General features: G+C 41.7%; 1 protein-coding gene across 6 annotated transcripts in view; it reads left to right on the top strand.

Moving 5' to 3' along the window:
• The window catches only part of hivep1 (HIVEP zinc finger 1), an 82,659-nt gene that overhangs the window by 12,612 nt on the left and 44,330 nt on the right, over positions 1 to 25,717 (top strand). For 2 of the 6 annotated variants that reach the window (XM_026156777.1, XM_026156776.1), the window contains exon 5: positions 5,455 to 5,590. In XM_026156777.1, the coding sequence (XP_026012562.1) occupies positions 5,551 to 5,590 (40 nt within the window). In that variant the 5' untranslated portion in view covers positions 5,455 to 5,550. Of the gene's footprint in view, positions 1 to 3,215; positions 3,324 to 3,572; positions 3,687 to 3,823; positions 4,448 to 4,481; positions 4,541 to 5,454; positions 5,591 to 25,717 lie in introns of those variants that run through there. The other 4 variants (XM_026156774.1, XM_026156778.1, XM_026156775.1 and 1 more) reach the window with 4 other exon arrangements.

The following is a 25,717-nucleotide window of genomic DNA, read 5'->3' as shown; positions in this document are numbered from 1 at the left end:
AATATTTTAATTTGTTATAGTTTTTTAAATTTAAATGTACACTTCCAGTACCGTGCAAAAGTCTGATTTCTTTGTGTTATATTAGGCAGTAGCTTCATTTTACAGCATGACAGTGAGCCCAAACACAGTGCCAGTAGAGTAAAAGCATACCTGGATAGAAAAACATACAACGAAACACTATCAGTCGTGGATTGGCCAGCCCGCATCTCACCAGTACTGAAGCACTGTGGAGTCATTTTGACAGAAAACAGAACAAAAGGCAGACAAGATTCAGAGAAGAGCTTTGAATTAGCTTCAAGAAGCCTGGAGCACTTTTCCTGAAGACTACTTAAAGAAATGACAAGGAAGCTTAACTAAGAGGTTCAGGCTGTGTTGGAGAGTGAAGGAGGTCATACCAAATATGGACTTTCAAGCTCATTAGGATTATACAAACTCTGTTTTTGCCTTTTATAGTGCATTTCCATTGATGTTTGTACATTAAATTAAATAGCTAAACCTAGTTCTCATTTTCCTGGTGAAAATACAGTACTGTACATATACTGCTTAAGCCCTGTTCACATATACATCGATAATTTGGTAAATATTATTTGGTGACCAAAAATTATTCTTCTTAAAACTCCTTCGAGGGTGAAGATTATTAGAAACTTGATTTTGTGTGCACCTTTTTTGATTTATTATTATTTTGTTGTAGTGTGTGTCAGTATTATTTGTGGGCTTCTAATTGACCAACACTTCTATACAGTGTTGCTTTGGCATGTTCTTTACTGTGCTCAACATCATTTTTGAGTGTTTAATGTAATTAGCAATTAAACAAAAAAGGCAGAAAATCTGTTTAAAAAAAACACATGTATGCATTATTTAAGCTATATGGTGTAATGGTTAACATATTCGGCTAACTTGCAAAAATTCCCAATTTAAGACTGAGAGATATAAACTCTCCTGGTTTACTCCTAATGCTTGTCATAAAGCCTGGACAAATGGGAGGACTGTGTCAGGAGGGGCTTCCTGTGTAAAATCAGATATGTGAATCCATCAGCTATGGTGACCCCTTGCTAATAAAGTACATTTGCTTTGTTGAATTGAATTTTTAACTCCTGTAACAAAGGAATTTCCGACTTTGATATAGCTAAGCCATCCAGCCTAAATATTATCTACTCAATTAGTGGTGAAACGCCTTCACGAAATGTAAAGAAGTCCAGTGCTTTCCAAGCTTCTTATTAGAGAGAACTACATTCTACATCAGCGAGGGTTTAATGGAGGGAGTGTTTAGTTTTCAGGATCAAATCCAACCTTGTTTTTCTTTAAGCTAATGTTAGCTAATGCTAGCCCACCTGTTAGCTTTCCTGCTGACGAACTGCCGGCTAGCTCAAATTTCTAAATACAGTTTTGAGTGGATAATGTTGGGTAATTAATCCAAAAGAATTGCTTTATGAACTATAATCTGAAACTTTAGTGTCTGAACTGAATATATATCGTGTCTGTAGTACGCATGTTATCGAGACTTTCTAGAGGGAACGCATCAATCCAAAAAAGAAAAGCGGTGTCACAAATTGTGATACGTAGACATTACCGCATTAATTGGTTTGTTATGCTTGAAAACCCACAAGCAATCACATAAAAACAGCAAACAATCAATTAAACCCTGAATATTGAACAGATGAAAACCTCCCAGCAGAGATGAATTGTTTATCAAACTTTTCCCTGTCAGCTCAGGAGAACTGTGGTGCTTTTTAGGTTACTGTGGAGGAAATCATAAGTCACATATAACAAGGGCCAGTAAAACTCTTACTGGCCCCTTCGATGCTACAGCTACAGACTTAGAGTACATATCTGGAGAGACATGTTCATATTTCAAACAGACATATGAACACTAACTGAAGGAAGGACACACCTGAAACCACTGATTCAAATCACATTTAACATTTTACTCACTCAAGTGCAGCAGCAGCATGCTTCCTGTTTTTACACAATGTTGTTTTAATTTTTGTACAGCAATGTCATTGTATTTGTGCTGCAGAAAAGGGGCCTTTAATGAAACCCTTTAATAGTTTTATAATAACAATATGAAATCAAAATCAGTCCTAAAAATAGATTTCTGCCCTGGAGTATTAGTATAGGACTATTTTCTTTATTATTTGTATTCGTCAGGAGATCAAGCACAAGAACTAACACTGAATACAAAATACAGATACATAAATATGTAAATATATAATATTTTTAGATGTTTTACATTATCGACACAAATAATTGAGACCCATCTGCAAAACAAATAAGAAAAATACTAAAAATTTTTTAAAAAATATATATATTTTTTAAATTTAAAATTTTAAGCATCTGTAACTGATAAAAAATTGTACAGAGCATGCAATAACAAATAAAGCTTGCAGAAAACGAGTCACTATATATTTAAATTATACGTAGGAAAAGATTTTTCCAGATTTTCTATCTTTTTGAGGCTTGTGGAAAATATTTAATCAATTTTTTTTATGGTTTAAATTACATAACAGGCTGAAACCCGATCTCCCACAGTTTCAAATCTGATTTAGGTTTCAGATGGAGATTCCCAGTCTAGGAATTAAACCCATATGAGGTAACAAAATCACTTGGTTTGTAACTGGGAACCCAAAGGCACCTGAATATCCACACTTTCACTGGTGTTTGTGGCTTTATATGTTAGTGGAGGAAGAAATCCCATAAAATAGGCCTTCTCGGTGAGTCATTTTGAACTGTATGCATTTCAGAGGCTGTTCGGCACCCGTGCAGACCACGGTTTATCCCTCTCCTTTGTTTACCGCCACGGACAGCGGTCCTGGTGCACGAAGTCCTCCCACCCCCCTGTTCACGTCCGTGCAGCTGGATCCGTGCACGGGGAAGCCCGGCCGGTAGTGGCGGAGGGGCACAACGTGACCTGACAACAAGGAACCTCCGGGAAAACCGTCAGTCCTGAGCTATGTGCAGAGGAGAGGCTGAGTGGGGGTCCGGCAGGGGGGTTGCAACAAGCGACGCGGAATGCGGCGCCTCACCTGCAGACGTGGAGGGAGCGAGCACAGGGAGGAAGAGGAGGAGGTGCGGCTCACTGAAGGGGCATCGACGAGGAGGCGTCGGGGCCTGCGCTAACGTGGCGGCCGTCGGGAGCCCCCCGCTGGCCTGGGAGGACACCCCTCGTGGCTGGGAGGCGGAGACGGGACCCCCGCTGACGTCAGTAGGCCTGTCTGTTTCCTGCAATAGAAAGTGAGAGAGAAGGTGAAGGGAGAAAAAACAGCGGATCCCCTTCTTACTCTAAAAGGTGTGCTGCGGCCCTGACACGAGCCAAACCCGCACCTGTGAGTATCACCGCGTCCCGCGCGCTCTCTTTGCTCCCCCGCGCGCGTTTGCGGCTGCTAAAGGTCGAGCTCGGCTGCTGCAGCCGGAGACAGTCCGACATGCTTTTATAGCTGTGTGTGTGTGTTGCCCGGTTTTAGCCCGTCGCTAACTTTGAGTGGGGGGAGAAGGGGGGGGAGGAGGAGCAGGAGGAAGGGGGGTCTGTTACTGAGAGAGGAGAGGTGTGAGTCTGTTTGTGCATTTATTTTATTATTTGTTTTTTGCGCAGTGTTGTTTTTGGACCCTGCAGCACAGAAAAAAAGAAAAAAAAAACTTGCGCTTGCCGGGGTCGCCTCTCTGCGCAGTGCCCGCTGTTGCACTTGGAGGTAAGCCAAGCAGCTACACCTGCTGCTCCTCAGTGTGTTTGTGTGTCCGCTGTTGCCGTGACAAACGTGTGTATTTGTGTGTGTGGCTGAACTGGAATCTGACTGCATTTTGTTGGATAAAGGGAAGCGTCCCATTCGAGCGCTGTTGCAGCGACAAGCGAGGGGTTTTCCCTGGCTCCGCCCTCCCTCACAGGGCGTTCACGTGTTGCAACAGGCACAAAATACGCTATTCCCACGCATTGTTTTTGCTGACTTCATTGCGCACAGTTAAATGCCAGTAATGCCCTTTTTTCTTTTTAGCTCTGCTTCTAATGACTGCACTGCATGAACCCGGAGCACACATGCTCCTGCAGCCCGCTCTGCATCTAATGCTTAATATTTCTCAGTCTTGTGATTAACGCACTCAGAGCCAGTGGGGGCTGCTTTTGCATTTCGCCCCTCAGGTGTGAAATCATCACTCTTTGGTCACCTGAACGGGACGCAGCATTGTATGTTGTTCTCCCTCGCTCTCGTTCTCTCTCTCTCGTGTTAGTATCGGGGTGTTTCCTCGCATATCTGTGCGCGCACAAACACACAGGCAAGCAGTCAGGCTGGCTGGCAGACGGACTGACAGACAGACGAAACGTCTCTCTCCTCCTGCTCCCCTAGCTCGTCCGCGCCGTCGACCCCTGCGCTCAAACACCACCCGGCGAGGAGCCCCTCTTCATGCGTCTACTGAAGCCGAGCTTGCATGTGTTTTTGTGCGACCTGCTGCAGCGAGTGTGAGTACCGTGAGATGATGTCATTGCTCTAGCGCCACATGTACCAACTGTATGGAGACAAAATATCACCATCATCATCATCATCCAGTTGTAGTAAGTGTTATGTAACATTGGTGAGGAAGAGAGGAGGGGGGAAGAAACAAAAGACTTGATTCCTGAAGCACTGCTGCTCACTGCAACGTGCACGTCTCCTGCAGGGGTAAGGGGGGTGTTTTGGGGTGGAGATGATGCAAGGGCAAAGGAAGGCTAATGGTGCCATTAAATGAGAGGTTTTATTCATGATTTTTAGTGATTTCCTGTCTGCGCAGAGGGGGAGCGTTTGCTCTGCGGCTGCTTGTGCATGTCAGGTAGCACTGTGGGTTTGACATCTGGGTAACATTTAACTTGAACACCAACCTTTTTCTGTCAGCTGGAATTTGCATTGCAGCCATAATAAGCTTCTAATCTTCCATTTAGGGAAAGGTCATCGATTGATATCAGTGCGAAAACAATCGATGGAGGATGCAGACCTGCAAGACTGAACTTTGACAGAAAGATCTCTGACACTTCTTTGCCTGACGCTCAGAGGGGGGGGGGGGGGGGGGGGTTGTATAGTTTGCATGATTTGAGATCCACGCTGACGTTCGTTAAAGTGATGAGCAGTAACTCTATCATTTCTGTGTCAGCCTCGAGATCAGAGCGGCAGATAGCAGCCGCTGCAGGGTTATGTTGATATCGACAGAATGTCTTCGCACCTCCTCCCCTCTGACGGCAGAGAGCAGGCCGAGCCTCACCGCGCAGCGCTGCACGTAGTTTCAAGGCGGCCCTGAAATGGGGGAAAAACTCCGACCCGGGCACCTGTTTGAGGAGCACGCTCAATCAGCCGCTCTGTCCTGGACTCCCAGACAGCTGCCAAGTGGGAGCAGGAGAGGCTGCACAGTGCCTCATTGATCTGTGGAGCTCATGTTTGGCCTCTGCAGACTTGATGTATTCACAGTATATGTGTGTGTTTGTTTATTCCCCTCTAGATGTGCCAAGACTGCTCAGGAGTCGACTCACCTCAAGGTTAACAGCCACTCCCCCCCCCCACCCCTCAAGATGCACCTGTGAACTGAGGCGGAAAGATGCCGCGCACCAAGCAGAACAACCCCAAGAATTTAAAAGGTGAGTTAGCGACCGTCCTGCTTCGAGGTTTCCTGAGATACTTTCGGCTATAAGACGCGTTGGTTTGGATGGAATTTTTAAGGGGACGTGCTCTGTTGACTCGCCACCTGGTTGTATTTCTTCCTTCAAGATGTGTGATTCGATTGAAAATAGCGTCTTTATTTCCTGAAATGTCAGGCGTAGAAGAAGAAGAAGATGAAGAGAGGAGCAAGGCATGAGCTGAATAAGAGGAAGTACAGCCTTGCTGGTTGTTGCTGTGATAACATTATTTATGCTTATCTGAGAACTGAGTGTAGTGTTGGAATAGCTCTCCAGTGTTTGGGTTAAGTTGTGCTGTTTCTCCTTGAACTCCTCCAGGATTTTTTTTTTTTTTTTTCATGAGATGGTGAAGTAGTTTTGGTTCCTCCATTTGCTGTTATCGTCTTCATGCTGCGTACAGACGTCAGTGCGCTTTGTTGCTGTTTTTCGGGCTAATGCGGTCGCCTTGTGAGAGTATAATTTACAGTCTTTGTGCTCATTTGCAGCCTAAAATTTGAGATTTTCTGCAAAGTTGGCCTGCTGACAGCTCGTGTACCGGAAAAGTAACCCTGATGCTGGTTTTGTGCTCTGTGTTTCTAGACAAACAAAATAACCTGTGTAATTTACCAGTGCACAAGTGGTACATATACCTGCACTCACAGCGTGCACAGGTCAGCAGTTTGCCTTTACACCGATCTCCTGATTTTCTTAGTAATGTTGCTCTGCAACCATCAGTGCAGCTGAACAATTGCGTTGCTTTGATCTCAACATTGCAACTTGGCATTGGACGCGAGGGGACGTTAAACCCTTTAGAGCTCTTCTGAAGACGAGGCTTTGGTGGATAAAAGGCTCAAAAGCAGAACTTCCTCCCGCGTGAGACTGGGCATTGTGTCCCGTGTGAAACCAAAAGCAAATATTAAATAATAAATAATGCCGTCAGTAAAATTCATCTTTAATTTTAATTTTGTGCATTTTTGTAAATCACATTAAAAGTAAAAAAGAAAAGGGACTAATCTAACAATAAATATAATAGAATTTTAAAATATTGTATGGTTATCTTTATGTTCCAGTGACATGATGATTGTGTTTCTGACTATCCCGGTTACCCTTCATATTACGGATCGAGTTTAAGGTAGATGATACACGACTTTTCAGTAGTGGCTGCTTTATTGGAGTGCCCTCCCTCTGGTCACTGCAGCGAGACAAACAGAGAGGCTTATTTTATCACCGGTCGGTTATCGGTTCACCTGAGACATCCTGGTGCTCCCTGCCACCAAACGCTTCGTGTAAAACTTGTATCCCCATTTTCATTTTTTTTATTTTAAGTTGTGATGTGATGCATTTTTGCTTTCACATCTTTGTGTCCCGAGTTCATTAATGTAAACAGAGAATTGTGGCTTTTGTTTGCCTTTCAAAGCGCAGTATTAACATAAAGCAAGCAGTGTTTTGCTTTTAATCTCCCTCAGTGGCACTCATGTCCTCCAGGGCCTGCCACCTCACACAACGGTGTGTTACAGGCGGTTTTTGGCGCTTGTGAATGTGCAGATATTTACTTGAATACATACATTTAACAAAGTTGAAGATTAAAGGCCTGATGGAGGCATGCTTAAGTCAAAGCATCCTCCCGCGGAGCACCAATTGGCTTGAAGGATTCCTTGTTATGTCGAGAATTGACAGATTTGTGTGTCAACAGACGTTTGCAGTTCACAGATCGACAAATGTGCAGCGTTACATGCTGGGTGTGAAAATGTGCATCACTGCCATTCCCCAGCAGTCAATCCTCACAGATTTGTCCACGAGCAGCCAGCCAGAGTCCCTCTGTTTATCTTATAAACACTTCCTCTGTGTGTGTGTGTGTGTTTTGTCTTTTTGCTCCTCGTGAAGCCTCTTTGGACAAACCACATAAATAATTGAGCTTTACAACAGTTCATTACTTTGCCCGACAGAGGACGATAGAAATGGCGGTCGAACGATGCTCGAGTCTGTTTAAATGGTGTTGGTGCAGACGGCGGTGCTGCAGCTGCTGCAGTGTTTGTGGAATTTGAATTTCAGAGTTTCAGAGGATGATTAGCAGAAATTTGATGAGCGCAGCTGATCGTTGTTTCAGGGGTGTGTTTAGAAGATCTTGAACGGCCAGAATTGTTTTTTATTTTTATTTTAAGGAGTAAAAATGTGCAAAGAATGAAATTCTTGTCTTCATAGTTGTGTTTTGGCTTCTTGAAGTTGTCCTTGAAGCAGAAAGTGACCTGAACCTGATGTTTTTTGCACACGTATGACTCAGATCTGTTCTATCATGACTATTTGAACACCACAAACCACACCGAATCTGATATTTTTCACTTCTGATTAGGGTTGCTTTCATATGTGCTTCTTATATTAGTTGTATACAGAACACGTGACCTTTCCATCGCTCACCTGAGTGTTTTGCCACGAGTCTTGTGGCGGAGATGCTGACATGTGTAGGTAAAAGTGACCTTTCACTTCATGAAATTTTGGTTTCAGTAAAGCCATTTGTGTCAGAGTGAAACCGCTCCCGGCTCCAGCTCCTCATCCACACGCAGCTCTATATGGGAGAAGCTCGTAAGTTTAAGTTGACTCTGTTTATCCTCTTTAATCTGAATCAGCTTACAAATGAAACCGTGAACGCTGGTTTTGCCTGTAATGCTCTATTATTGTGTCAGCTCAGGAATGTTTTTAAAAACAAAGGAGAGAAAACCAGACCGGAGCAGCAGTGTGAGGGTAGCCTGCACATTTATTCTGTTTGTCTGGGTGATGTCTCCCTCAAGCCATTTTCTGTGTTTGAACTTTTTTTTTCTTGCCTTGTTAAAGTTGATTTGTGGTTCTTTGTGTGAAAGATGAACTGATTGTGGAAATCTGAGCCGATACAGGTGCTTTTAAAGAAGCTGGCTCACAGCTGATGCTGATATTGATGTTTTTAATTGATTTGTGTCTGTGTGTTTTATCAGCTCTTCATTTTTCAGCATTTATCCAGTACAAATGCTGATGTTGGTTTTATCATTACTGCCCAGCTTTGTGGGCATATTTTTTTATATTTTCTTTTAGGTTTTCTGATCATCTTGACTCTTTGTGGGTTTGTTTGATGTATTCAGCCCACTTTAGTTGATTCCCAAAGTTCAATTTGCTTTTTTTTTTTTTTTGTGTACAGCAAATGTATGAAATGTGAAGTTGTGTTGGCTGTGATATTACAGAGATAACATTTGGCAGTGGTGCAGCTTTTCATTGTTTGCTAGTAACCTAGGAGGAGTTTCCACAGATTTGGATTGTCCTTATAGCAGATAGTTGTTGGTGTTTTTGTGTATGTGTTGTAAGAAACACAAGTTTTCCTCTGCAAATATTTCAGTCTGAGCCCCAACTGCACAGTCTTGGGCTGCAGGTGGAGACAGGAGTCCCTGTTCTGCTCTGCAGCTTTGGTTAGCTCGGCGTAGCAGCGCTCTGAACCAGCCTCTCCACCTGCTGTAGGTTGTGGTCAGAGAGGCCTTCAAGCTCATAAGTTAATCACATACGGTGCTGGTCTGAGCCTGCCTAGGTGAAGTCTATGTGTAATTTCTGAATGAAAACTATAGCTCGAGACATTGTTTTATGGCAGTCTGCTCTAATAAACTGTACATTAGAAAAGGCTAAAAGGTTTTTACTTAAATGGAAATGTTAGTTGTTCGGTGGGTTTCTGTGGCTGCTCGGCTTATTGTTGTTCAGTAGGAGGAGAATTAACTGTTTTGACATTTTAATGTGGACGCAAGTGTAGAGACAACTGCACTGTGGGAGGATTTTTACATAAAAGTGTGTTCAAAATTTACGATTTGGCTCTTTATTTTTGGTCAGATGTTCTGTTGTGGTGGTAAAATCAAACCTTACAGTTTAAATGCAACTCTTTACTCAGTTTAAAGTAAAGGTCTCTCTGTGTTTCTCATCTTTTAAATGCAGTACAGTGTCAGCTAAGTGCTGACTTATTTCCATCCTCCATTCTTGTGACATTTCTGAACATCTTGTGGGGAGTACCCACTTCACTTCCTCATCGCTCGATGACTTGTTGGCGTCTCCTCGTGCCTTTTGACCCAGTTCATCACCTCTCCTCAGGGCTCTGCTCTCAAGGGGTTTTCTTTATCAGACAGGAAGTGCTAATTGCATGGCGTGCAATCACATGCTTAAACACTGCTGTGGAGAATTTCTTTTTCTGGAGACTCAAAGAAGCCTCTTCAGACTGCCCTGAAGCTGTCACATGATGATGCTCAACGCCTGCCTTTAACACAGAATTTCCTTTGCATATTAACACTGCAGTAATTCATCAAGCAAGGAGGTGCTGTTTAATTCTTTTCTCAGGTCCTCTCTGCCTTACAGGCTTGGCAGCATCTGCCTGGGATATAAAAAGAAGCACAGTAAAAAATTTTCCCTCCAGTCAACTAAAATCTGACTTGACAAACATTATACTGTTAGGAAACGAAGAACGAATGTTTTCAGAGTCTTGGTTACATTATTTCTGTTTTCTTAAAGTTAGTTTTTATTGTTTTAAGCCATATTTTACAGAAGTGTGAGCCCCGTGGTGAAGCTTTTAGTGGAAAAAGAAAAGCGAAGATGAGTTTTAAGCTTCATTAATTTATATACTTCAGAGAGGAGGAGTTTTTTGTTTTTGTTTTTTTAAGGCTAAGGCTCAGGTGGTACAACGTGCTTGCGACTAACCTCAGTTTAATGGTGGTTTTGTCCCCGCCTCTTCCACATGTCAAAACGTCCTTGTGCAAAACCCCAAACTGACTCCCAGGTCTGCTCTGTGTGTGAGAATAACTGAGAAATGTAAACTACTTTAAGCACCACGGAGGTAGAAGTGTTCTAAAAGTGGAAACCATTAATCATATCTGTTGCATTCATTTGCGTGTTATCTTAAGGTTAAAATCTAAAAAGACCAAAGCATGAGGATTTATTTGAAAAAGAAACAAGCACACCTGAGAACAGCATTCCTCCTCCAAGGCTGAAAATGTGCCCCCAGCTGTGCATGAATCCAGATTAGTTTGTGCCAATTTGTTGAAGTTATGATGGCAAATGTCCAATATAGCCTTTTCTCACAGTGGAGATGAGTCCACATCAAGAGCCTGGTAGACTGGCCCAACTTAAAAGTGATTAACTTCAATCTCTGGTTAAATCCATCCATAACTTTTTGAGTAATCCAGCCAAGCAAGCAACCCACCCACACACACAACCTTCTTGGCGGAGGTAGTTATAGCCATGTACCAGTGATGTTTTTCTGTGAGTGAGACTTACCCGCCAGTCGAAAAAAGATGATGTTTTTTCATTTTAAATTGTCTGTCAACTCATCTTTTCAACCCACAAATGTCCAAATCTTCAAAGTCGCAGTTCCTCTAGTGGCCACTTGAGGCTTGCTACAAAAATGAGCTTTTTCCCACTGACTTCTGTTTTAAAATGTCAAATTTGTTTAGAGCAAACGTACAAAAAACAACCTGGTATTAACACGTAACGCCCTCTTAGAGTTTTTCATGCCCTCAACTCTCTGCTTATTGGAGTCACAGAGCTGGACTTTTTGACTGTGTTTGTGCCTTTTGTAGTGCTTTCAGTGAAAATATCTGACTAATAATACGGCTCGCTGTGTGGTACAGACATCCAAGAAGTCCGTGCTTTAGCGTTTGGCGATTGAAAGTTAAATATTTTATTGGTTTGTTACTTGGCGTGAATCAGCAGGTATCTATGTCTGTGCCATGCCCATGCATAGATGTTCAAGCTAGCGAGCAATAACTCAGAGACAGTATGGGTGCAACTACCATGATGTCATCCGCTGGTTTCTGAATTTCTGTTATGACCCCTTTGAGTTGAAGGTTTCTGCTGTGGCCATCTTGATTATAAGAAACGGGACGTGACAATGAGGGGTGGGTCTGGGTTGGAAACTGCTTGCTCTTTGGCTGACAACTTGTGACTGACAAGTCGTCAGCCAATGAGCAAGTGGAAAATTTAACGGCTAATGCTCCTTAAAAAATAAAACTGAATAAAATGGGTTATTCAGTATGACCCCAAATCAGTGACTAAGCCTGCAAACTCAGCAGCAAAGTGTTTCCAGAGTTCAAGAAAGAGACATTTTATTTTTTTCAGAGGCCTTTTATAGGACCTGAAGTCTTTTTGCAACCACAGCTATTGCTGGTGCCTTTCAGACAGAATGCAGGTTTAAGGGATTTCCACATTGGCTTAATTTTTCCGAGCAGGAAGCAACAACCATCTAACTTAGTGGTCTACCCTCTTGTGTGACATGACCACATGACCGCTCAAAAAAACCCCAGCATGCTAACTTTCGGTCCAGACACCAATGAGTGATGCCACAGTGGCTACGTCCTACTTTTATATGCAGTCTCTGGCTACCACAATCTATTTTAAACTTTAAACGACATAAAATGTCAGTTAATCATGATTTCTATTGGCTCATTGTTACTAGGATTTTTTTTGTTGTTGCTGTTGCCAGGAGTTCAACTCTGGTGTCAGACTGGACTTTCAGCATTAAACTGGATAAAGAATAACAACCAACTGATGTTCAAAGCAGGATCACTGATGCTTAATTTCTATAAAAGAAAGAAAGAGAAAAATCTTTCAACACTATAAGGAGAGGGTGTTCAGTTTAAGATGAATAAATACTTCCAGAAGCACTTGGAGGACCTGGAGTGACTGATAAACTGGTCTCTTGGTGTTTAACTGTGGGACTGAATAAGAAACGCGCAGATCCAAACAAACGGCCGAGAGGAAGGAACTGTGAGTTTGTTTTGTTTCTGTTGAATCTGTGGGCTGCTCTGGGAGAGCGTTCGCTGGCTGTATTTTTGTCTCAGTCATAACAAACCATCGCACACAGAGCATTTTTCCTCCTGTGAGACACAAAGAAGGAAAACCCTGGTCCCAGGTGAGCAGTGAATCATTTACCCTCATGGGAAGGCTTTAAGATTGATTAAAGAAGCTGAACTTCCAAACTAAATTAACTTTTTAATTTTCTTTACTGCCAGGGTTGCATCAGGCTCCCTTCAGTATATAGATCATGTGTTTGTGTGCACAGTCAGGAATGATCTCGTGACGCAGGTTGTGGGTAACAGTGCAGGAAGTTAGGAACTCCTGTCCTCCCTCCTCTGAGTCTTTGTTTACTTTTGTCAAACAGCTGCTCTCTTAGCTCTGCTGCAGTGGTTTCCCCTTCAGAGGAACACACACGCACACACAGAAATGCAAGCAGCAATACAAATAACAGTTGGTGTGCTTAGTTTTGTTAACGTAAACAGTACAAGTGCATCAACCTCAATTTATCCACTGTGAATTTATCCTCAACGATTAAAAGTGACTTGCATACTGGATTCATGCCCTAAAGCTAACAAACTAAATGGAAGTAATGCTCGTGCACTTCTGCTGGGAGCTTTACTCACTTTTTTGTATCATGTGCACAATTTTCACATTCAAATTGGTCTGTGGTTCGCAGCTTAAATAGATGTTTTCAAACTGTGATACTTTCTCTTACATATCAGCTGTCACAGTGGGAATACTCATATTAAACATGGCCAAAACTTCAGCTAATCAAGTCGTGTATAAGTAATCACTGTTAGTCATTAGCTCAGGCTTTAAATGACGCTAAAGACTCAAGTTTTCTTCTCTCTTGACTCCGTGTGATGTAGGTGAAAGCAGATGTCCCCAGTATGGTTAACTTGGGCAGCTCTGGGTGTGAGCACAGAAGCCCCATGTTTAGGCTTTTTTTTCTGTGGGGCAGCTAATCAGGAGACAGATCTAAAGAGAGAGCAGATAAAGCAGCTTGTTTCAGACAAATATTACCTCAGAGGCTCCAGCAAGGCCTGATGTAAGAAAAATAAGGATTACTTTGAACTTTGAGTCATGCAAAGCTAGTCCAAACGAGAAATGAGCATGTATCATCTTTAAGCTTGTGTTTACAGTTGAGCGATGGCTGGTGAGGAGAAATATTAAAATTCAGAATATCCTTTGAGCCAAAAGAGTTCACACGTCTATAATAAAGCATGTAATACTAAAATGTTTAACATCAACCTACACTGACTGGCCTATCAGAGCTTATAGGATTGAATAGGACAAGCTTGGTAGCATCCAGTGTAAGGTTTCTGGTGCTTCAGACAAAAACAAATAAAAACAACAAAAATGTCGTAACTGTAAGATACAGCTCGTCTCGCACTACGTTGAGGCGTCGGCCGCTTCACCCTTGGTGGTCTGTTTTGTTTTGTTTTTTTCCTTTTCCAGACCTGGTGAAGAATCACAGCCACAAATGTCCTTTTGATCCTCTACATTAGCAAGGAGGGAGGTCGACAACCTCAACAGCGTCACAGCGATGAGGAAAATCCTGCACCATCTTCATGATATTTTTGCACTCATGTAAACAGGCGGGGGCAGCGAGGCTTAAACGAGCAGAGCTACGACTCCAACCTCAGACCTTCAGTTAAATCTGGACACTTTAGTTTAATTGTGCACCTATGAGCCTTCACTTTAATAATATTCAGATTTAGAAGCACAATAAAATTCTTAGTTGGTCATTAAGTTATTGCATTCGACATTCCATCGTATGTTTCAAGACAACTGCCTTTTATTTTTAAAAGTTATAACTTTTAAGCACAAACAACTTTATCAGTTAGATTCAGGTCATAAAATGATCAATGACATTTAAAATACTAATTAATTAAATGTGATAGAGGTTTTGTTTTATAAATTTATACAATACAGTTGCCTTCAAACCCTTTATAATGTTGTTTCACACTGTACAGAGTGGGAACCAGGAAATGTGAATAGACAGAAATAGTTTGTGAATTTTAGCTGTTCAATTACAAAGTTAGGTCTCTGACTAAAATGTGATCTATACATAGCATCCCTTTCTCTAAAAGACGTGCTATATGAAAGTGTAGCACAAAAAAACAAAAGTGTAGAGAAATAACAAAAAACATAATACAAAAATGTTTGTTTGCTTTGGCGTTTGTTGTCAGCACAGTGTACCTAAACTTGATATTTAAAGTTCAAGGAGGTGGGTGAGATATCCTGTGCTCTATACTGGGAACTAGGGTGACCGTCTACATGTGAAAGTACTGTTTTAAATGGTGGTAAAATAAACACCTTCACCTGAGCGACAGCTGTGAATGTCAGCTGTGTTGTGCGTCTAAAATAGGATGTTTGACCTAGTTGCAGTGGAAAGTGTGGCCTTGAATTCAACTTGATTGAGAATTATTATTATTATTATTTTTTAAATCTTTCTGACAGTGTGCACCGAGCTGCGTTCACTGTCTGTCTTTAAAGTATTTATGGGCCATTTTTAAAAAGTCTGAAAATATCTTAAATTCACAGTTACTAACAGAAACACCTCAGATTTTCTTACATTGCATTTGGAGTTATAAATGTTCTTAGTCACGTCACAATGCTGAAGGTCTTGCCTGGGTTGATTTTAGGCTCAGTGGGCTGATGCGCTTTCAGTTCACTGGTGGAAACCCTGAAGATGAGTTCAGCGACACATGGCTCAATAAAAATTCAAATCAAATTTTCAAATTTTTTTATTTGTCACACACACGCAACCATACACAGTATGACATGGGGGTGAAATGCTTGTAGCTGTACAATGCCTGACCATTAAATGACAGAAAAAAAGTTTTACAATATTTACAATTTACAGGTTACTACAAAATTTTCAAATTAACTTAGGAATTTACAGTAAAGAATGTGCAAATAGCAGAAGAGATTATAAAGGTTATGAATTATAGGATTATAGGAAATGTGTGGTAATACTCTTTGTATTTAATTTGCACTGTGTGTGCATACTATGAAATATTTTCAATTTTAATTTTTTACTGAAATTCTCATGTTTCACTTTTTTTTTTTCTTTTTTTTTTTCCCCAATTGCTGGTTTCAGTTCAAGTGGTTATAAATGTTTATGAAGTGCAGTATAGGAAGGGTTTGCTCTTTTCCCGATTTCTTGGGATATTTGTCACTCTTACACGTTTCGGATGTAGTCAGATTTAAATCACATTGAGATTATGAGGCTTATTTTTGTCTAACATATATTTTTTTTCAACCTTGGAAACAGTTGAGTGGGAGAAATTTGCAAAGAAAAAAAAAGAAATCAAGAAGAGGCCAAAATGTGGGGTACCTAACTGTAAAAGGAAGCTGAAGTTTTCATTCTGCGATAGTCTTCTTAGACAAAAGCTGCTGTTTTGTCTGATGATCATTTGTGTTTCCGTGGGGATGCCCTCATAATCGTCTTTGTTGGGCACAAGTTTCTGTCGCATTCAAATAAATGACAGAAACAGGAAAAACCTTCTGAGAGTAACTTTCCATCAGTTTCACCCAGTCACCAGAAGTTTCCCAGTCTGTATTTGTAGCTGTACATCCTTTTTGTTTGTGGTATTTTTCAGCGTAGTCCACAAACGTCTGTGTGGTGGTTTGTGGTGTCTTCTAATTTCCCCTCTCGGGGGAAGCACATGTAGAACCAGACAGTGAGGTGTTGACCTGCAGGAGACCCTTTTTTATTTTTTTTATTTTTTGCAACCATTTAATAAAAGGCAGACTTTAGAAGTGTGCTCATCTTACAGTGTTGGTGTTTGAAAACTAGAGCCAATCAAAACGTGTCTCAATATGAGGGAGAGGGGATTAAAAATGCTGTGTAGTCCCAAATAAAGAAGCACACCAGGTACCTGTAAGACCATCTTCCAGATGCTACCTTCCATGTGGTGTTTATTATCCGTCTGTGTGGTTTCTTGGGTTTTCACTCCCGTTCCTGGACAAGTCTGCCCCTGAAAATGCCCAGACTTCAGTGTTTATTGAACTGACTCTGCATTCCTCGTCTTATACAAAAAAAAAAGATCCTTACACCGAAGCCCTACAGGTCTGGTTTTAGCTTTAGCGGGCATCACACTGTGTGATTAATGGTAAACAACCGCAGTGAATGCGGGTACATTTAACAAGGTGGAAAATGTTTACCCTGTGAAGCTGATGCAGGGAAAGGGAGACAGTGTTTCCCATCCCTCGGTGTGCTGACACAGATATAAATAAAGCTTCTGCATCTTATTACTTTAACCTGTTGGCTGATTAATGTGTAATGTGTGAGGATGGGGACTTAATTTTGCATCTGCTTAAAGAGTAATAATCTTTACAAGCCAAATTCTGGATTTGATTTGTCTTTAAGCTTGTGGTGTTTTTTTTTTTGTTGTTTTTTTTTCTCTTTTCACTGCTGCAGTAATTTGCAACAAACTGCCATCAGTTTCCTGTTAATGATCAACCACTTCTCTGACCTCAGCACTGACTGTGGTTAAACATCCACGTCCAGAATCGGCTACAGCAGCTACTTCCCTTAATCACAGTGGGCACGCTAACCAACCCAAGGCCGACACTGAACACAGGAACAGAGTTGTTTGTTGCTTGAAAGCTGCAACAAAAGTCGAGCTTCTCTGGTCTCGCCGCCTTTGTTTTTTAGCAGAACTGACCTTCTTCTAACCCTCGGGAGTGTTTTGCGATGCCTCTTTGTCAGCTTTCTGCACTGGCCTTGTGCTTTGGGAAGGAAATGCATAGCAGGTCAAAGCCAATCTCCCTTAATCACAGAGTCACACTAAGGTCAGGGTTTCTTGAAGATTTTCAACTGAATGTAAATCATTAGGCTTATCTAGTAGTTTCATTTTGCATTTAGACTCAAATTAAAAATAAATCTGATGTAAAATCTTAAAAAATGGTGTCTTGTATACCAATAGGAGGAAAAATAAGTTGGTATTAAATTATATTTTAATGTGAAATTGTGATAAAGAGCTTCATTTGCAGCTCAGATCACTATAGTAAAATTTCTCTCACACTTTCATAGATTTGCTTCATTTTAAAGGTTTAAAAAAACACCCCTACAGACCACCTGCTCAGCACCACACAGCCTTAAGACACAATGAGCTGTTGAACAGAGTGAAGCTGGAGGCAATCTCTGCCAACCATTCCACTTCCTGCTAATCAAAAATACAGAAATTTGGTTGCACAACAGGGAGCGCTCCTAAAATCGTATTCCTTAAATACGAGAGAATGGAGGAGTTGCTAAAATAATTATATAAACCTGCTTCTAGAGAAACAAGATGTTATTTCAGTTTTCAAAAATAAATTGTCAGTATGTCCAAGTAATTCAGATTTTGTCCTTTAATTTTTTTCCAGCTACATTTTAACCATAAAATATTATTCTCATAATACATATGGCAGCAGTACTGAACCACCTACACAATACAGCTGCAGGAGCTGCTTGTCCATGACACGAAGCTCCTGGCATACAGTTTTCTGTCCTGATGTTAATAACAGAGGAGGTCTGGAGTTGCTGTGGTTCCAAACACTTTGCAATAACACCAGTAATTGATGGTGGAACATCTAGGAGAGAAGAAACTGAATTATTGCTCTTAACTCATTCTGTGAAGCACTTTGTGATACCTGTGGTTTTTTAAATGTGCTATATAAATAAAATTGTATTGTATTGTACTTGTTTGTAACAGAAAGCTCTTCTGTGAAAGAATGAGGTTCTAATTTTTGTAAAGGCAGTCTGCACGGCTGGTTGTTTGTCTGTGGCACCTGTTTGTAGACAATAACTAGACTTTAGAAGCGTAGTTAAACTACAACAGAAACTTTGATTTCATGCCTGAAATCAAATTGGCAGATCCCGTAGAGTAGCCTATGGTGCTGTGGTGGCCTTTCTACTCAAAATTAAAATGTGAATTATCCAATGTTGTAACAGCTTTTATCAAAAATATTTTCAAAAATGAGGTTGACTTCACTCTGCACGAATGAATGTTCCCTATGAAACTGGAAATCCAAAGAGTGGAAAATTCTAAACTTAGAAGTTCTTTAGTGAAGTGTTTAGATACTAAAAGGTCACACATTTGACCCAGGAGTGGGCAGAAACCCCAAACAGAGTTAAGAGAAGAATAAACACAACTGCAGAAGAATAACGATATTGGTGTGTGTTTGCTGGATGTGTATAATAATAATAATAATAATAAGGTGGGTTGTTGAATTTAAAGTGTTGGCCCTTCTTTATCTCGACTGATCGATGTTGGGCCTTAAAGCAAACTGTGATTACTCTGCTGTTGAATCCTGGGCTCTGAATATCACTGCAGCAATATCAGGAGAAAGATGCATGAAGGGTAGGTTAAATGTTTGGCATGTAGAGTTTTTTTTTTGTTTTTTTTTTGTCACTACGCTTGTCTACTGAGTGTAGGGGATTTGTGAGCATGCACTTGGGTGCTTCAGACTGCAGGAGAGGATACTGGGACAGAGCCATGATTTAGGGCAAATACAGCAATGAGTGTGCAGGTGACTCAATATGAACACAGACTGATGTCTTGTGGGAACGTCTGAAGTTGCTAGCCCGACTAGCTTCTGTTTTCTTTGCAGAAAACAGAATCTGGCTTCATCTTTGCAACCAATCAGGGCATTTATTGAGAAGTTCCTATCTAGAAAGCAAAACACAAACACTTAAAGTTTAAAAAGCATGTTTTTTCTTACTTCTACTACAAATGTGCTCACAATGAGCTTATCATAGCATAGATCATTCTCTTTTCTGACACATAATGACCAAAAATGTAAAAAATGAAGATGATATTTTATTTGGTAGGACTTGAAATGAGGGCTTGAACCCTAAAACTCATCAGAGAAGTGTTTACAGAGGTTAAGTGTGAGGGTTGTTTTTCCTTAGACTTCCTAGTGCCAGAAGTCGTTGTGCAACCACTGGTATCCCCTCCTTCCCCTCCCATTAAGAGTGTAGATTTTAAGCACTTCCGCATTGGCTTCACTTTTTAGACATGGAAGCTATGTCCATCTGTTATACTGTCTATGGTAGATATGCCTGGCATCACATGTCTGAAATGGTCGTCAGCATCAGAGCAAAACAAAAATTAAAAGTGTCCTATTTAGACTCTTGGCTGGCTGGGGTGGCAGGGGGTGAGTCAAGCGCCATCTTTGCTGTTATGAAACTCTCACGTTTTCATTCAGGGTTCGTGTCTCTCTTATGTCTTTAAATGGCACAGTGGCCTCTTCCAGCTGTGTGTCTCAGTGACACCTTAAGTTTCATAGTATTCATACTAAGTGGTATTGTGGTGGTGGTGGTGGGAAACACTCTGATTGCACATTTGAGGGAAATACCAGAGATATTAGAGGTTTTCTTTTCACTTCGCCTTATTTTCAGTTACTTAATAGAGCGGGTTTGCTCATTTCAGTTTAGGTTTATTAGTGTCAGGGTTATAGTTTTTTGTAAAAATACAAGGTGGGCAGAAGTTAAAAGTAGATGCTGCCAGATAAACATCACCGTGTGGTAAAGGGCACGACCTCCTGCCGCTTAAGGGTCGTGAACCTGGTGCAGTGCTGCAGGGAAAGGGTTAACATCCCGGCCTGAGAAAATGGATTTTTACGTGTTGTGTCACGCTTAGGCAGCCAAACCAGTGTTTCCGTACAGTCCCTTCAAATTACAGTGTGCGAGTGCAGCGAGCTTCACACAAAGGGAACTTCTCTCCCAGAGGCAGGAATAAACCGGGGTTTTAGCAACAGTAACTACAACAGACAGGCTGCGACTAGTTCAGGGATGCCTGTTTAACTCTGTGGCAACCTTGGAGAAGGTTTCACTTTGACACTGGCAGAGCTGGGCCGGGGAGGAACCCGCCGGGGAGGAATTTTTATGGCCATATATTGTGTGAAATTGAATATGGTGAGAAGAGGAAGGCAGCTGCTCCCTTTGCCATCCCGAAATGTGGGTTAATGTCTATTCCTTGTTTTTAACAAAGGAATAAAGGCTTATATTTTAGCCTCTCCTCACAGTGAGCGAGCTTTAATGGCAGACACACAGGCTCAGAGTTCAGACGCTGTGCAAAATGAATTTTTGATGATGGAAAGTGATGACTATTGGAGACCAGAGACTTTTGCCCTTTCTTCATTTGCTATGAACTCTTAATGTGAGATGAATCTCGCAGATGGCACGGTGGTTTTAATCACCAGGGGCTAAGTGGAGGGCGGTTTCTCCCTCGGGGTAATTACTCTGTGGCAAACCTCCTCAACACCTGGTAACATCTGTTTTTTGAGGTAGCCAATTTGTCAGTTAAGTTGTTAGGACTTGTTTATGTAATTTGTTGTTTTATAATTAGTTTTGCATGTTTTTCAGGGGTTTATGTCAACACAGTAATTCAGAAGAAAAACAAATTTACAAGTTAGTCAGTAAATGAAGACATATTTTATTTAATAGATAGACTCAAATCACTATCTTCTAACCTGTTACGCCTTTATTGTCCTGGTCTGATCATGTTTAACACCCAAAAGGCTAATGTGATTTGGCATAAAAGCCTTTGCTGGGAAATTTAAGGATGCCCTCTTATGGTCTGCCTTATTTTCTGTCATAAATATGCTGCTGCAATGGTGTAAGCTCATATTTTACATGGCCAGAGTTTCAGATGAGGTCATCTAATGGAGAAATAATCCATGAGAGGCAAAAGCTCAGCTTCAGACAGTTGTTTCTACTTTAGCCTGTATGATTTCAGCAAGGGGGATATGGCCAAGGGGGTCATGAGGGGCAACCAATGAGAAGTATTTTGCCTTAAAGGAGGAGGAGCTTAAACAGAGGGGCTGTTTAAGCTCCAAGGCCCCGAATAGACAAATAAGGATCATTTTGCACTGTGAATCCTGAAAAGCTGCTCTTGTAGAGAAAATATGGAGCTTAATAGAACCACAATCATAGATTTATCGTCATTTATTTAAGTATTTTCATCATTGTTTTACTGGAAATGACTGACATTTGCACATTGTATTTTGTGTGGATTAAATGCTATAAATGAGAGCTGTGATTAATTATCACTTTTGATCTAACAGTTTCATGCCTGATTTCATATTAGATTAAATGTCTTTGTTTTTCAGACCGTGAAATATGGAGTTTTAATAAAATTTGTGCCCATAGTTTGATCTTTTGTGGATCAGTTATTAGTCATCTGTTATTTGAGGAAATAATCAGGATTTATCAGCTACCACGTAATTATTTTTCAATTTTTTCTGACATGTCACAGTGCCCAAAGTCACTTTTATGCCCTGTAGATCTCTTGTTATGAGCTGATATTCACCTCCTTGATAACACCTCCTTGTTAGAACAGCAGACATAATATGGAAGAAATCTGTGAATCGTAATAGAGCTGATTAATTATTTAATTTACAATCACAGCTAGTTAAGCCCAGTCAATCCTGTTTTCAATATCGATTTGCCTGCTGAATATTTTTTTCTATAAAATGTATGTAAAATGCCACAGGTGATGCAGTCTAAACTCAAAATTGTTCAGTTTTCAATCATATAAGTGTAAAGAAATGTGCAAATTTGATAAGAAGAGCTGGATGGTGGTGTAACTCCTCATTGTGAGCTTTAACTTGCAGGTCTGTTTCTGAAGGGTGCTGTTACAGTTTCGTGGTTGTGCTTTGGTATGCTGATTTTTTTTTTTTTTTCTGCTTCTCAGTCCTACTTCAGCTTTTCTTCCTCCCACCTCAGCTAAACCCATTCGCCGTCTGCACACTCTCAGTTTGAATGTCTGTCAAACTCCTGCCTGTTTACCAAACGTTGGTGACTAATACTGTAGCTAACACTGCCCGCCTCCCTGTGCAGAAAAGGTCTCGCATGTGTGTTTCTTCATTTGTTAAGTCGTGCACCTTTTTCATCTGCGCTGCGAGTGTTACTCTGCGGAGGCACACGTGTATTCTTCTCCCATGAGACAAAATGATCAAAGCGTCATTTATTAGCTGCCTGTCAAAGTCTTTTCTTTTACCTGTTGCAGCTAAGATCCTCAGATCTGCCACCACCCACTTTGGCATTTACGTAGGGGCCCCCTGAGGACGGCTGACCTGTGTGTGTGTGTGTGTGTGTGTGTGTGTGTGTGTGTGTGTGTGTGTGTGTGTGTGTGTAATGGGCTCCATTTTGGGTGTGTATCAGGAACTTCTGTCCAATCAGTCAAATTATTTGGCTTAAACTTTTCAAAGTGAAGCATTAGTGAAGGGCTCAGTTAAATTGGAGCTAACGAATGCTGACCTTCTCGGACTTGCTTGGTGCATGAGTGCACCCCCCCCCCCCCCCCCCCCTACATGCACCCTCCCACCTCCACAGGTAAGCTCTTGCAGCCTGCTGAGCGACTTCCTGGAAACTTGGTTGAGCAGCATTGATGTTGGCAACCCAGAAAGGTGAGCATTGGCGTCGGAGCGGGAATGATGAGGGGAAAAAACAGGGTGGGAGCCGGCGGGATTTGCCTCTGCTCACGTCAGCACAGGGGCCCAGAATAGTGGAAGAAATCCTCCCTGCGGTGGCGAAAAAGGACCGGTGCCGGGGCTGCGTGTCACATTATTTTGGAGATATGCTCATGACACAGAGAGGAGGCGGAGAGCTCCTATAGACTCTGAGGATGTATGTCATCTGCAGAGAAATGCCCCAACAAAACCTGCATCTGTTAGACGGGGGCTGCTGCCTCCCAGGGGGTCCGTTTTTATGATGTGTGGGGAAAATGTGACGCAGGTCAGGCTGCTGGAGTTGAAGTAAAAAGAAAAAAAAATAATAATAAAAGCTTTGGAAAAACTGCTCAAATTAAAAAAAGAAGTCTGCCAGCCGGAAAACCCTTAAAAGGGTGGCTGTGTGGGGGCGCTCTTCAGTGTGTGCGTGTGTGCAGCTGTGTGTGTGTATGCAGAGCTGGCATTGCTTAATGGTTTGCACAAGCAAAGCCCAATGTAGGGGTTGCCAGGGAAACAGAGCAGCATGAGTCTCGCTCTGCAGGTGCTGTTCTTGTGTCCGACTGCTGGAACCTCCTACGAATGAGGAGGGGAGGGGAAGGGGTCAGGGAAAACTGCTAAAAAACACGTCAAATTGTAAAAAACAGGGTAAGTAAACAATATTAGGACTGTAACGTGTGACGAGAGCAGGATAAAACGAGAGTCTGAAGCGAAAATAACACCTCCTTATAGCTGTTTTCACACATAAACTTCAGACAGTTCTGGGAGAAACATTTGCCAAAGTTGTCCTTACTCAGATTTAGCACAGCAGGAAATAGTCAGATTCAGACATGTTTGCACTGGGAATGCAACATTTATGGTAAATTGAGTGGAAGGGAAGAAATTGGAGAGAATGATCAAAAAAAGTAAAAATGCAACACAATGTTTGAGGTTTAATATCATCGTTTAAATGCATTTTTCTATAATCAGAGCTGGTTTAATGTGGCACTTTGCAGCACATAACACCGCGCGCACACAATGTTGGATTATTTTGGAGACTGACTCACATTACAACTGTAAGCTTTTTTATTTTTATTTTATTTAACATAGACTGTAAATAAGGATGCACATTACCACTGTGATATCACCCACTGGTTTGTGAAGGCTCGCTACAAACATCCTCATTCCCAGAAATGTGATTGAACAGCCAATGCCCTGTCTATTCCAACACATCAATAAATATGACCTGAAACCAGTGACTGAGCCTCTAAAGTCATCACGAAAGTGTTTGCTGCGTGTGTAAACGTTAATTTGCTAAATACTAATAATACTACACTATTTATCTTAGTTTGTAGCTTGCTGGTTTTATAAAGAGGAGTGCTGCCCTGCGCCAACGCTGCAGTCGTAGCTAGAGGGAAATGACCCCATAACTTCTTGGAAAATATGAGTTCAGCAGACTAGTATTTCTGGTCTTAACCAGCAAAATTTGAATATTTATTTGGTTATTAAAAAAAATGTATAACAAAAATAATAACTAGCAATTGCTTACCTCACTTGCAACTGGCTCCAGGATAGCTTGCTAGCTCAGAAATTTAGACATTTAAATAGAAACTTCCATCCCCGAGCTTTTTTTTTTTTACGCTACTTAACATCTAAGGGATGACATTCGCTAGTCAGACATAATGAGGATCTCATGTGTCTCAATCTTAGCTCAGCTCAGCAAAAAAGGAGGTGGAGGAGAGATTCACCAGGAAGGAGGTATCCTTTGCAAGTTAATTTATCCCATCCCTCCTGTGTTTGAACCGTAATGGTTACATAAATCCAGCCTGTTGAAGGGCGTTACTCTGAGGACTGTGGCCATTTTGCAGAAACCAAAGTCAGCCATGTGTCGTCGAGGGAGGTTGGAGGGGAAAAGAAGAAACGGCTCTTGTAGGAAAGAGTTTCCTGCCTGAGAGTGAAGTGGTGAGATTCTGCAGAGAAACGGGTAGAGTTCGTTTAGATGCCCAACAATGGCTGATTCTGTGGGGAAAAGGCGCCGTTTCCCCTTCTGCCCTGACGGTGACAGGTCCATTCAGATTCGTAGCTCAAAAACAAGCTCCTCACCTTGTCATCATTTTTCCAGGCAGGCTGCTATCAGATCATGCATTGATTCATGAGGCTGCTTGGAGAGCTGCTGACTCTCATTTGCCTTTTATATGTTTATGAACACTGCTAGACTGCTATTAGTATTAATGGAAGCAGTTTGCTGCAGCACTATAATACCTCACCGCGTAATTAATTCAATTCCAGTGTCTTTACATCCATCTGGGACATTCATTTTCCTCCCTGATTACACACATGCTGAATTTGCGCTCCATCGTTGTATTTAAGTTTGTCCTTGACTAGAAATGACAGGCCCTCTGCTGCTGTGCGAAGCAGATGTTGTGGTGGAGGAAGCGACAGGTGGGCAGATGGGTGAGAAGGCAGAGGTTGAGTGTGCGGTTTCCTTAAGGTCAGGCCGTGGGCTGTATTTATCAACACTGACACTTGCTGTTTCTCTGCTGCGTGGGTCGTCTGCCATCATCAGCATCGCTGCGGCACATCAGCCAATCAGAGCGCAGCTGTGGGCTTCTGCTTCTCGGGAGTCACATGCATCGGGCAGGGGAATGACTAACAAACAGGCCTCGTGGGAGCACAAGCCGTTGCTTTTCTTGCAGGCGACAAACTCTGAGGTGACCCCCCCCACACTCGCTTTACACAGCACGTTAAAACTTGTCACCTGACATGTCCGTACGCTTTCTGAAAAGCCTCCACGCGGCACGTCTCTGCTCTATTACAGATTATCCACCCCCTCGCCTCACTCGGCCTGCTTTCTGTCATCCAAGCCTGAACACTTTTGATCTGTGGAGAGTGAAGACG

This window comes from Astatotilapia calliptera, chromosome 22 (genome assembly GCF_900246225.1).
Source record: "Astatotilapia calliptera chromosome 22, fAstCal1.2, whole genome shotgun sequence".
Taxonomy (NCBI): domain Eukaryota; kingdom Metazoa; phylum Chordata; class Actinopteri; order Cichliformes; family Cichlidae; genus Astatotilapia; species Astatotilapia calliptera.
The sequence above is the reverse complement of the archived record's forward strand: the minus strand, read 5'-3'. Positions and strand labels throughout refer to the sequence as shown.